We start from the raw sequence: 13,334 nt of genomic DNA, 5'->3' as shown, positions 1-13,334 counted from the left end.
AAAAAAAAAAAAAAAAAAAAAAAAAAAAACAATATAATTTTGTGATGAGAACAAGGAAACAAGAATATTTTGACAATAAACACTGTCAATACTCAAAACTAACATTGATCTAAGAAAATATAATGATTCCAAAAATTAAAATTGTGCGCTGCGCCTAGGACGGTGTTTATAAAGTTTTGTATCTATGGAGGACAAATTTTGAGTAGATGAATAGTCAAACACGAGAGGAAGGCTCATATGAATGTCAACACCACCACACTTTTCATTTATTTCTTCCAGTCTCAAAGGTCTCCATTGTTGTACATAGGGACAAAGGACATTAACAACATGTCCCATATCTGGCCGCCCAAAAGATTTGTTAGCAGTGCAGTGAATTGCTAGCTCTGCAACCTTAGAAATGCTCTCAAATATTTGCTCATCATGATCAAGAGTTGGATCAATAGCATTCCGAAGGTTATGACTTTTTCTAATAACCTTGTGAAACCATGTGACTAAATGACACATTTCATTGGCCAACGTCTTATCGACTGCTTTTTTACCTGTGATTAACTCCATTAAAACAACTCCGAATGCATAAACATCTACTTTTTTTGTGACTCGTCCCGTAGCTGCTCGAAGAAACACATACTAAGTATAAGCAAGCATTATAAAATATGGTAGTTGTAGGGTGAGTAGATGATGAAATATTTAAATTGACAAAAATTCTATTTTTTTGAGTTGCATTTAGAACTAGTTAGAGATTTTTTAAGTGGATGGTTTGAATCTCACTAAAAAAAAATCGTTTCCATATAGTTTATAAGAGAGATCAGAGAAACTGAAATGCTAATATATGAATAATGTTATATATAAATTGTGTTTTAAATAAAAAATTAAATTGTCTCAAATATACACCTCAAGTTAGTTTGATCCACTACTTTTAAAAGTTGTAAATATCATCGAAACTTTGTAAAAATGTTTCATTATTGTCGGTCTATTGGTGGATAGAACCTGTTAACATTGTTAGGATTCTACATTGCACATAAGCATTTAACTTATTTTATTTTATTTTATTAATAATGATACAATCCTAATAGCATTATAGGGTTAGAATACATTTAGTTTAGTTTCTAAATATATAAATTTTGTACACTAATACTTATAAACTTAATATTATGATAAATCGAATTAAAAATAACTTCAATCAAGTCTTGTTAATCGAATAAGGCACATAAATTTAAAGTTTATAAAATATAAAATAGCAACATAAGTAAAGGGGAAAAAAAAAAGAAAGTTTTTATTTGACCAAGACACATAAAATGAGACAAAAGTACTTACTAGCATACTCTGGTGCAAGATAACCAAATGTCCCGGCTACTCGCGTATCAACAGATGATTTGCCATCCAAAGTCATTTTGACCAACCCGAAATCCGCAACCTTGGCTCTCATGTCATTGTTGAGAAGAATATTTGAGGACTTTATATCTCTATGAATAAAACTTTGAGGAGCCAAGTTATGAAGATACTCAATCCCCCTAGCCACATCTAATGCAATTGTTACCCTTTGATTCCAAGTTAAAGGACCAAAGCCATGCTTTTGGCAATCAAACAAATGATGACCCAAAGTACCTTGTGGCATGTACTCATACACCAAAAGCCTCTCGTTTTCATTGATGCAATAACCAAGCAATGTGACCAAATTCCTATGCCTAACATTGTTCAGAAATGAGATCTCTGCTTGGAACTCATTCATTCTTTTCGTAAGTGTTCCTCCATCTTTCATCCGCTTCACAGCAATTTTAGTTTCATCATCTAATTCACCCATGTAAACGACTCCATATCCTCCACTCCCTAACACATTCTCTTGACTGAAAAAGTTGGTCGCTTTTTGAAGAACTTGGATTGGAATAGCCACGATTCCAGCTTTTTTGGCCGGAATTTTTTTTGCCTCCGAATTAGTACTCACGGTCTGATTGTTCGACATCCGAGCAACTTTCACAAATAGGCCTTTCCTCCAGGCGTGGCACTTGTAACACACAAGCACTGTGAGACTTTTGAGCACAAAAAATGCAAAAAACAATATAATAGTTTTAGCAGCCAGGCCAACTGTAAGAGCGTATTCAATTGAATTGCCGGGAGCTTCAGAATTCAGCACTGTATAAGGTGAACCACCATTCCCTGGATCACTGGAGCTCACATTCTTCCCAAGAAATAAGTTGCCATGAATAGAAATCTTTACAGCAGGTGGAAAAGAGGGTATAGGCCCAGACAAATTGTTATTAGAAACGTCAAGGACTTGAAGATTAGGCAAAGTTGTCAAGTTTTCCGGAATTGGACCGGTAAGATTATTATCATTCAAATAGAGGTTCCTCAATGAAGTCAATTTCGAAAAATTTGGTGAAATAGTACCTGAGAAACGCTGATTTCCAAGATTCACAGTAGTAACATTCTTCCCCTGCGAATCACAAGTGATAAATGCCCAGTTCTGGCATGCATCATTCCCTTTCCAAGATTGGGCAAGCGTGATTGGATACCCAAAACCACCAGCAATGGCAAGAAGCGCAGTGACCTGTGGATCACAAGGTCCAGGTGTATCTATACAGAAACTATTAGTATCCCCAAGAGTGGCCTTCACCTTATCGCGAAACAGAGGCATAGGACCCTGCAATTTGTTGTTCTGAAGAGTAATGTTCTCCAAATTTGGATGACCAGTTAATGAAACTGGTACAACCCCGGTAAGTTGGTTGTCTCCGAGCTGCAAATCGAATAGATTTAGGCATTTGGAAAGGTCAGGGATTGGACCCGTGAAGGCATTTCCTTGAAGCCATAGTTGGGAGAGTTGGGTCATTGAGGAAATCACATCAATAGTCCCGGAGAGCCCCTGTTTTTGGTTATCCAGCCACAAATTCTGTATCTTGGACCTCCCAATCGACCAGGGCAGAGGTCCTGTGAGGTTATTGTAGGATAATCTCAGGTTCTGAAGATTCGGGAAAGAATCGAAGAAATCTGGAATGGCTCCCGTGATACTGGCGTTGCTGGCATGGAAAACATTCAAGTTTGTGCTTCCGATCAAATAGCTTGGAATCTGCCATGGGCCGAGATTTCCATTCTCTGAAATGCTGAAAGTCTTTAAATTGGGAACACCCAAGACGAAACCACTGGGGATTGAGCTGAATTTGTTGTTATCTAAGTAGAGTTGTTCAAGGTTGGACATATTTGCGAAAGACGGCAAGCGCCCGGAGAGGAAGTTGTTCTGGACGGAAAGCGATCGAAGGGACGTGAGGTGCTTGAGCTCGGAAGGGATTTCACCGGAAATGGACTGGGAATCGAGATTGATGGAGACTACGCTGCCGGTGGACTTAGCGCATTCAACATTAGTCCATGTACAGTGATCTTTGGAGATGGACCAGCCAGAGGGCGCCGGAGAGATAGCGGCGAAGAGCTTGGACATGACTGTGGCGTCGCCGGAAAATGAAAGAGAGACTAGGCTGAATAAGAGTAGTAAGCAGAAAAAGAATATAGATTTTGTGCGTGGTGTTCCGATCGTTGGTGGGGGTGGGGGAAGCATGTTTGCTCAGTTTGCGTTTGATGAATAGTATAGTCAGATGCCGAGCTGTAATATACAATTTTCATTTTTTTTTGGTAACTTTGATTTTTTAGTTTTATAATTATTGCAAAGTATATAGAATAAATACTACTTTGTAAAAAAATATGAGTATTTTAAAAACATAATTATAACAAATTTTAAAAGTCTAGTAATAGTAAGATTCTAGTATGTATATATATATCCATAATAACCGATCTTAACGTGTGAACTTTTGAACGATTGGACTGCACTTACTACTTTATTGCACCTCAAGGTCCTTCAGCATGTCGGGGAGTCGTAGCGGTGCAATTGTGCAATAGTTACTGTCCTTTAGAAGTTCGCAGGTTTGCAGGTTAAGGTGAGTTTCCACCTGATTCTATAAATTCACATCTTATTCTCATAAACCACTTTCGCATCATTAATTTCTATTTCCTAGCCCCTTATTTCAAGATTATTTAACTCCAAAAGCATTTCAACAGCCCTCGTATGACTTGTTAGCGTCCTCAGCTCATATTGCCTTTGTTAAGACCAGCTACAGGGTTCCTCCACGTTTTCTCTCCTAAAGTCTCGGTCAGGTCTCCAACATGGTGATCAACTCCACTTTGTGTGGCCATATCTTCTTCAACTTCTTCTTGGGGTGGTGCTTCGTTGCGGGCTGTGCCTTGTTTTGTCGCCTCACAATTGATTTGATCTCGTGATCAATAGCTAGTAGCCCTTGCACGCCTTTGGGCCGAATTTGCATATAACTAGCCTTCAACCTACAAGTCGAAAGACAATAGACTGTTTCTTGCAACTAGAAGGAGTTGCTTGTGAGAGTAGTATCAATTCAAGTAACAAAAAGTTCAAAGTAAATTGCCAAAACAACAAGTAAATGGTGGGGGTTAGACTCTCTCACTTGAATGTTTTCTCATGTTAACCTAAATGGACTCGCTACTCAAAACCGATGCCACTCCTTGGCAACGGCGCCATTTGAATGTTGATTTCGAGTGGGAGTGGAAAGTGAGTATCATCCTCAAGGAGTGACTAGAGAGGATTTTGGTAGAGAGGGGTTAAAACAAGTGCATTGAGTTTTGAGAGCTAACCGAAAGAGAATAGGTTAATTCATGTATTGACAATTGTCAAAGAAGCAAGTAATTGAGTAAAAGACAATGGATAAAGGAGGGATTTGGATCAAACAACCTTGCATAAATGCTCATGAGTGTTATAAGTTTCAAGTCATGCAATGCCCAATGAAGAAATCGAGAAAATGGTATAGGTGCCAACGCCACTCTCGTAGACATTGGTCTATCACCTAGTCCTTGGTCTCATTTTCATAGCAACTAGGCTAGGCAAAACATTTAAGTAAACACTTTGTGCGCTCATTTCCTCCCTAACTCCCTTTTCTCAAAGGCGAGTTGGAAATAGATGTGAGAGGTATGACTATGGTGAAACCGTATTCTCATAGGAAAAACACCTAATCCTTCCACCTCTTGCGTAGTTGGGCCTTAACTAGACAAGAGTCTATACAATTCACCAATCTCACAATCAAATTCATCATCAAGGCATTACACAACCTATTTTTGGCAATTCGATCAATTTACATAGGTATCCATACAAGGAAATTTGACCAATCCAAACCCTTGAGATGTTTATCTACTCATGATGGAAATGAAAATCAAAGAAGCAATTGAAGTATGAACATTGAAATCAAGATCACAAAGAAAATGAAATGCAAAAATTGAAAGACAAGAACTTAGCTTGATGATTGAAATTGAAAAAACAAAATTGAAATTTAATATTGAATTGCAATTACAAAGTGAAATCTTCCTAGATCTTCCAAAATGATGATGGATTACAATGTAGAAGTGTTTGACAAAGTTCCTATAGAGAAAACCTAAAGAGTGAAATTGAAAAATTAAAAGTGTTCACAAAATAACCGCTCCAAGCTATTTATACTCGAAAATCACACCCAAATAACTACCTGGGAGTCGCCACTGGTTGCGTGGTCACAATGTTGATTACCCTTGTTGCTTAGTAAGGAAAATAAAAAAGTTTTAGAATAGTGTGTTTCACATGCCTGAAGAAGGTGATCAAGTGTTTCCTTATTTTTACCGAGTCTCAAATTCCTTATACGAGACCCAAGTTCCTAACAATTCATACGATGGTTATTAAAATACTTTTGGTGTTGAAAAACTTTGAAATAGGAGGCTGGGAAGTGAAAATTAATGTTGCGAAAGTGATTTCAATATAAGAAGGAGAATGGGATGTGAATTTCCTACTTTACACCTCTAATTTTAAACGATTTTTTATTTTTCCGTCAGGTTGAAACAGATTCAATTCCATGAAGTTGAGGAAATAAAGCTTTGAAAGAATCTTTGTCCACGTTAGAAAAGTATGTAGGTTTGCACTAGTATAAATATATTTCAACTCTTTAAGAAGTTTGAAATATGTTGTTAGAAAGCTAGCTCTTTCTCGTTTGCAAGGGGGTGGGGGTGGGGGTGCAAATTAAAATCTCAAAATGAGTTCCATTGTCTTGAACTCATGTGCCCTCGTGACATAGACATGTTGAATGTTCGACCAAGAAGTAAACGTGTCTATTGTCTTCCGACAATATTAACATTTGTTGCTTTTAGCCTCTTTATTGCTTGGTGTAGTCGGTTAAAGTTAAGTAGGTTGATTTAAATCTGGTCAACTTCAAGAGTTACACAATTTAACTCTAATTTAACTGAGATTTAAATATGTAACCTCATGTATTATATTTCAGATTAGTGTGGGGTTTACGAATTAAATTCAAATTTATGTTGTGGTTAATGTTTTTTTTTTTTTGAATACTATTGACTCTGTTACAATGCAGTATCTGTTTATAACTACTTGGCCGGCTAAGCCCTCGACATTTGAGAGGACTCCTGTTCATCGCCCGTGTTAGCGGGCTTATGGTAGCAGTATAAAGAAAGAGTTCCTTACTAACTGTGAGTCTGTGACTAAAGATAGCATTGTAATAGCATGGGTGGGTGGGTGGGGGGGGGGGGCCTCTTTTCCTCACCATATATAGTCCAAAAACAGAGGGTGAGGGAAGGGGCTTACTCCCCTAAGATAGAGTTACACTATTCCCTCGAGGGGAAAGCATAGCAAGGGGGTAACAAGAAATAGAAAGAGAACCGAAATGCACGGGAACCGTGACATAATTCCCCTTCCCCTTGTGGAAAGCGAAGCAAGGGGGTAAACGGTTTCCGTAGGAAGTCCTTATGAACCTCCCCCTGAGGGGGATTAAGGAGGCTTAGTGAAGCGCACAAAGAGTCAATACCGCTCCCAAGCTCGAACCCACAACCATCCATATGGAAGTGTAACTTGGTGCTATTAGACCACAAAGTCTTGACATGTTGTGGTTAATGTTAATTACTCCAAATTCCTTATAAATACTTATCGTTAGTAGAATGGTTTTGCACTAGAAAAACTTTGAGCTATTTCTTCCCCTATGTGGAATCAAATCTCTCTAAAAAATTCGGTTAACTCTTCTAAAAAAATCAATGTTAATATTTGTTTCAATCTAAGAAACTAACGCTTCAACGCTACTAACACCCTTAGAATGAAACATATTAATTTTAAGGAAAATGTGTATTACATATAACTTAAATTTTTTTGAGATTTATCGAAATGTTTCTTTGTGAGAAATTTTATTTCTCTATTAAAAACTCCTATACCAAATTCTTCTAAGCAATTTTGATCTTTCAATTTTGATGGGTATTTATAGCTTGAAGAAACTATATGCCCGTTGCAGATCTTTCAATTTTGATCGTCTATTTAAATCTTGATAAAGTTTGTCAACTTGATCTGCAGCTCTTGATGGCCTATGTCAGACGAATTTGAAAATTGCCTCTGTCACATCTCTTCTTGGAAGTAACCTATTCATCCAGAAAATCTTCACAAAATCTTACTTGAATTTCATTGAGATTTGTAGCCACCAATTTTGACTTTTCAAGTATGAACTATTGACTTTGGCCCTGTTTGGCAAATGGCTGTTGGTTGATTAGGTTGGCTGTTTGGGTTAGAAGGTATGATTTGTTGATAATATTAGCTGATTGTAGAAAGTTGTTTGATAAATTAGCTGTTAGCTGATAGCTGTTGGTATAATTTTTTTTCTCAAAAAGCTAATTGAAAAGGCTGCTTTGAGTAGCCTTTTGAATTTTAGCATTTTGGAGTTACAAAAAGCTTATTAACCAAACAACTAATAGTGGTCAAATAATCCAAAATTGGCTGATAGGCTGATTATTTACCAAACAGGGCCTTTGTATTTTCTTGATCTGATATGTCAAGTTGATCTTTCAAATAATTTATCTTTTTTATTCTTACTTGGGCATAAAATAATTTCTTCGAAAATTACCGTCAATTCCAAGTAAATCACCATCAGAAATAAATTTTTAATATATTAAAGATCTACCTTGTATTCATGATACATACATATGTGTGGTGTGGACTATGGTCAAAAAAAATTTGCCTATCAAAGCAGTTCTGCAGTTGTCTTTGTTTGGATGAAGACCCAACCAATTGCGGGTCTTCCCCGACGAATAAAACAATTGGACGAAGGCTCAATTTGTCCAAAATAGATTAAGACAGCAACTATTGGTCTTCGTCCACTGATTTTGGACGATTTGAATAGTCCAGTCAAGCATCTACAAAAAATCAATGGCCATGGATCTTTGGAAAAAAAATCTAAAGAGTCAAGTACTTAAAGAAATTGTTATACAAATTACCTGGGTCTATCTTATATTGTGAATTCTCGTCTAAAATTACATTCAAATTATATATTTACACTTAACACATTCAAATTATATATTTACACTTAACATACAGTTAACATATTATTTTCCTGTAATTAACATATTATATATCTGCATTTAGTAATTCGTATATGCATGTTAAAATTATCATATTGTGTACATGTTATCAATATATTGAATCTGTTCACGGTGGGAGTGTAAATCGAGACACCAGGAACCACTAGACCAAAAGATCTTTGGTATTAAATGTACATAATATATGATTAATATGAATGTTATTTTGAATTAGGGTTCACAATACAAGGTGAACTATGGTCCATGGTATAATTTGTCGTACTTAGGTGTGTATTTAATCCAGACTTGTATGAAAGTCGTAAATTTTAAATGACTTTCATAAAATCTCTTTAGATTTTTATAACTTTGTAAAAGTCAATAAAAATTTGTATGACAAATATAAATTTTTAAAAACTTTTTTATGTTAAAAAAAGTTCACAAAAATCAATAAAACTCTAAATTGAATATATATCCTTACAAACTTTTCATAACTTCTACTTATACACTATTTATAACGTTCTTACAAAAATTAAACTTTGTGACTACGTCCCAATCAAATACAGAATTATAACGCCTAAGCTCAAATTTTTTTGTTAAACCCGTTCTTAAATCATTTCAATCAACCTTGGTATTGTGCATACGATCTTTGACACCCAAACTTTTCATTAAGAATCGAAAATATTTTTTTTCATGGTTAACTTGCTTAAGCCTCCACTACTATATCACGAGTCACGACATCCAATTTTTACGGCGTGCATCAACCATAAGTTGTAGCAACTAATTCTGCATCTCCGAGATTTCAGCGAAGCCTTTATGATTGAGACAAATGCATCTAGCATTGGTGTAGGAGCAGTCCTCATGTAAGAAGAACAACCTATCGCCTTCTTTAGCAAAAAAAAAAAAAAAAAAAAAATTAATTGGACTTCAACTACAAGGATCTTCTGCATATAAGAGAGAGAAGCAATCAAAAAAAGGTGAAAATACCTGCTTGGACGCATTTTTATAGTTCGCACTGATCACAAAAGCCTTAAAGAAATTTTGCATCAAGTAGTCCAAACACCAGACCAACAATTCTAGCTATGTCCATAATGATCTTAAAAATTAAAATTGTGCACTCTGATTGAGGCGGTGTCCATTGTGTTGAGCATTTGTGAATGACAAACTTTCAATAGAGGAATCATCAAACACAAGAGGAAGGCTGATGTTTCGGTCAAGACCACCAAACTTTTCTTCTATTTCTTCCGGTCTCAATGGCCTCCAATTATGTGCAAAGGGACCAAGAACATTAACAACATGTTCCATGTTTGGTCGACGATAATATTTATTAGTAGTGCAGTGAGCTGCCAACTCTGCAACCTTAGAAATGCTCTCAAATGTTTGTTCATCATCATCAGGATCAAGAGTTGGGTCAATAGCCTTTTGAAGGTTGTGACTTTTTTTAATAATCTTGTGAAACCATGTGACTAAATGACACATCTCATCAGGTAAAGTCTCATCTACTGCTTTTTTACCAGTGATCATCTCCATCAAAACAACTCCGAATGCATAAACATCTACTTTTTTTGTGACTCGTCCAGTTCCTGTTGGAAACACATCCGGCCACATGTATAAGCTATCTAGTTTTATAACAATGAAATATGATATTATTTTAAACACACCACAAATCACTAAATATGCTATAGTTGTAGGCTTGTAGCATGAGTAGATTATGAATTATTTGATTTGACAAAGTTTCTATTTTTGGAGGTGCGGATAAAACTAGTTAGAGGTGCTTAATCGTATTGTACTGTAATAGGTTTTAATTATACCAAAAGCAATCTTTTTGATATAGTTTAAAAGTGGATAGATGTGCACTCCTTTTTCTTGGGTATTTTAATTGATCGACTATGACACAACTTATATATATATAAGATTTTGATCAAACAAAAATACTACTACATGAAGAGAACTAAAAACTGCTTAGAGCCATTGATCTAACTAAAAAGTTCTCTAAAAACTGCTCATGGTCATTGATCTAGCTAAAAAGTTCTAACAACTTTAGAGCAAGAAGAGACAAAAAACGTAACGCGATAACATTTTTCTATATAACTCAAACTTTGTAGTTCAATTAACAACACTATAGAGTACCCCCTACATATGTATAATTAAGTGCATTGGATAGATGCACTCTATAGCGTTAACATTACGTGCACTTTGTAATGTTACTAGTTTCAATTTAAAGTTTGAGTTATTTATAAAAATGTCACGGTATTTTTCAACAAATGTATTATGTAGTTTTGCTTAGTTGTACTCTAAGTGTTATAATAGCACTCTATACTATTATTAGTTGCATTAAAAGTTTAAGTTATTTATAAAAATGTCATTGCATTTTTTCTCAATTTGCTTCAAATCTATTAGGTCTTTCTTTTTTGACGTCTTTCCATATTGACCCGACCCGACTTGTCTCAGAAATAATGATCTCTGAGATAGTTTCGCACAAGTGTGACCCTTATAAACTGACTAAATAATGTTTTTTTAACTAAAACCTCAACTATTGATGAACCTATGGATAGCTGAGACCAATCCCCACTTTGTACAGGAGGACTTTGTTGGCATTTGATCAGATGTCCCTATATATATAAAATTTAATATAAATGTAACGTAGTAGCAAACTAACACGGAGTACTTACTAGCATACTCTGGTGCAAGATAACCAAATGTCCCAGCTACTCGCGTCTCAACCGAAGATTTATCATCCGGAGCTTTTTTGACCAATCCAAAATCTGCAACCTTAGCTCTTATGTCATCATTAAGAAGGATATTTGAGGACTTTATGTCTCTATGAATGAAACTTTGAGGATGAGTCAAGCTATGAAGATACTCAATTCCTCTAGCCACGTCCCACGCAATTGTCACCCTTTGCTTCCAAGTTAGAGGATCTAAACCGCGCTTCCGCCATTCAAACAGATGATGAGCCAATGTACCCTTGGGCATATATTCATACACCAATAGCATCTCGTTGTCATTGATACAATAACCCACCGGTGCAACCAAATTCTTATGCCTAACTTTGCTAAGAAATGCAATTTCTGCTTGAAACTCATTCATTCCTTTAGTAGGCGCCGCCCCATCCTTCATCTTCTTCACGGCAACCTTTGTGCCATCGTCTAGTTTACCTAGGTAAACCACTCCATATCCTCCACTCCCCAACACACTCTCTTCACTGAAAAAGTTTGTGGCTTTTTCAAGAACTTGGATTTTAATAGCAGTGCCCATTTCATTAGTCTTCAAAATCTGAGTGCCCTTCTCAGGATTCTTAGTCCTTCCAAATCTCTTATGCTCCCGCTTCATGTACCACTTGTAAAACACAAACAGCACAACTAGAACAACCATAACAACAACTATAACCACAACAACAAACATTCCGCCTGACATCGAGGACACATTTGAATTTCCAGATGATGGACTGTCATTGTGAGCATTTGCAGTCCGACCTGAACCCGGTGATCCACTACCGATAGACACATTCTTCCCAAGAAATAAGTTACCATGAATAGAAATCTTTACAGCAGGTGGAAAAGAGGGTATAGGCCCGGACAAATTGTTATTAGAAACGTCAAGGACTTGAAGATGAGGCAAAGTTGTCAAGATTTCCGGAATTGGACCGGTAAGATTATTGTCATTCAAATACAGGTTCCTCAATGAAGTCAATTTCGAAAAATCTGGTGAAATAGTACCTGAGAAACGCAGATTTCCAAGATTCACAGTTGTCACATTCTTCCCCTGCGAATGACAAATTATATATGCCCAGTTCTGGCATGCATTATTCCCTTTCCAAGATTGGGCAAGCCTGATTGGATATCCAAGACCACCAGCAATGGCAAGAAGCGCAGTGACCTGTGGATCACAAGGTCCAGGTGTATCCTTACAGAAACTATTAGTATCCCCAAGAGTGGCCTTCACCTTATTGCCAAACAGAGGCATAGGACCCTGCAATTTGTTGTTCTGAAGAGTGATGTTCTCCAAATTTTGATGACAAGCTAATGAAACTGGTACAACCCCTGTAAGTTGGTTGTCCCCGAGCTGCAAATCGAATAGATTTAGGCATTTGGAAAGGTCAGGAATCGGACCCGTGAAGGCATTACCTTGAAGCCATACTTGGGAGAGTTGGGTCATTGAGGAAATCACATCAATAGTCCCGGAGAGGCCCTGTTTTTGGTTATCCAGCCACAAATTCTGTATCTTGGACCTTCCAATCGACCAGGGCAGAGGTCCTGTGAGGTTATTGTAGGATAATCTCAGGTTCTGAAGATTCGGGAAAGAATCGAAGAAATCTGGAATGGCTCCCGTGATACTGGCGTTGCTGGCATGGAAAACATTCAAGTTTGTGCTTCCGATCAAATAGCTTGGAATCTGCCATGGGCCGAGATTTCCATTCTCGGAAATGCTGAAAGTCTGTAAATTAGGAACACCCAAGAGGAAACCACTGGGGATTGAGCTGAATTTGTTGTTATCTAAGTAGAGTTCTTCAAGGTCGGACATGTTTGCGAAAGACGGCAAAGACCCGGAGAGGAAGTTACCCCGGAGAGAAAGTGATCGAAGGGACGCGAGCTGTGTGAGCTCCGAAGGGATTTCACCGGAAATGGACTGGGAATCGAGGTTGATGGAGACTACGCTGCCAGTGGACTTAGCGCATTCAACATTAGTCCATGTACAGTGGTCTTTGGAGATGGACCAGCCAGAGGGCGCCGGAGAAATAGCGGCGAAGAGCTTGGACATGACTGTGGCGTCGTCGGAAAACGAAAGAGAGAGGAAGCTGAGACAGAATAGTAAGCGGTAAAGGAATAGACATTTCTGGTAGTAGGTCATTCTGCGTGGTGGAAGAAGAATGTTGACAGCTTCCGTTCGATTATATAGTACAGGGCTACATGCGGCAGAGTTCTAAGTTTTCATTATCCCTTCAATTAGGGGTGAGCATCGGT

At 37.2% G+C, this 13,334-nt stretch overlaps 2 protein-coding genes across 2 annotated transcripts; both read right to left on the bottom strand.

Annotated features, from left to right (window-relative positions):
- Positions 1-37: 37 nt before the first annotated feature.
- Positions 38-3,544, bottom strand: LOC116015806 (receptor-like kinase TMK4). Its single transcript, XM_031255974.1, has 2 exons — positions 1,315-3,544; positions 38-608 (listed from the first exon to the last, which is right to left on the bottom strand). Exons 1-2 carry the CDS (start codon positions 3,542-3,544, stop codon positions 136-138), a joined length of 2,703 nt encoding a protein of 900 aa, XP_031111834.1. The 3' UTR covers positions 38-135.
- Positions 3,545-9,389: 5,845 nt separating this feature from the next.
- LOC116015805 (receptor-like kinase TMK4) lies at positions 9,390-13,221 on the bottom strand. The gene is made up of 2 exons (XM_031255973.1): positions 11,043-13,221; positions 9,390-9,953 (listed from the first exon to the last, which is right to left on the bottom strand). Exons 1-2 carry the CDS (start codon positions 13,219-13,221, stop codon positions 9,475-9,477), a joined length of 2,658 nt encoding a protein of 885 aa, XP_031111833.1. The 3' UTR covers positions 9,390-9,474.
- Between the last annotated feature and the right edge of the window lie 113 nt (positions 13,222-13,334).

The sequence above is a fragment of the Ipomoea triloba genome, chromosome 4 (assembly GCF_003576645.1).
Source record: "Ipomoea triloba cultivar NCNSP0323 chromosome 4, ASM357664v1".
NCBI lineage: Eukaryota > Viridiplantae > Streptophyta > Magnoliopsida > Solanales > Convolvulaceae > Ipomoea > Ipomoea triloba.
This window is presented reverse-complemented; position numbering and strand designations above follow the sequence as displayed.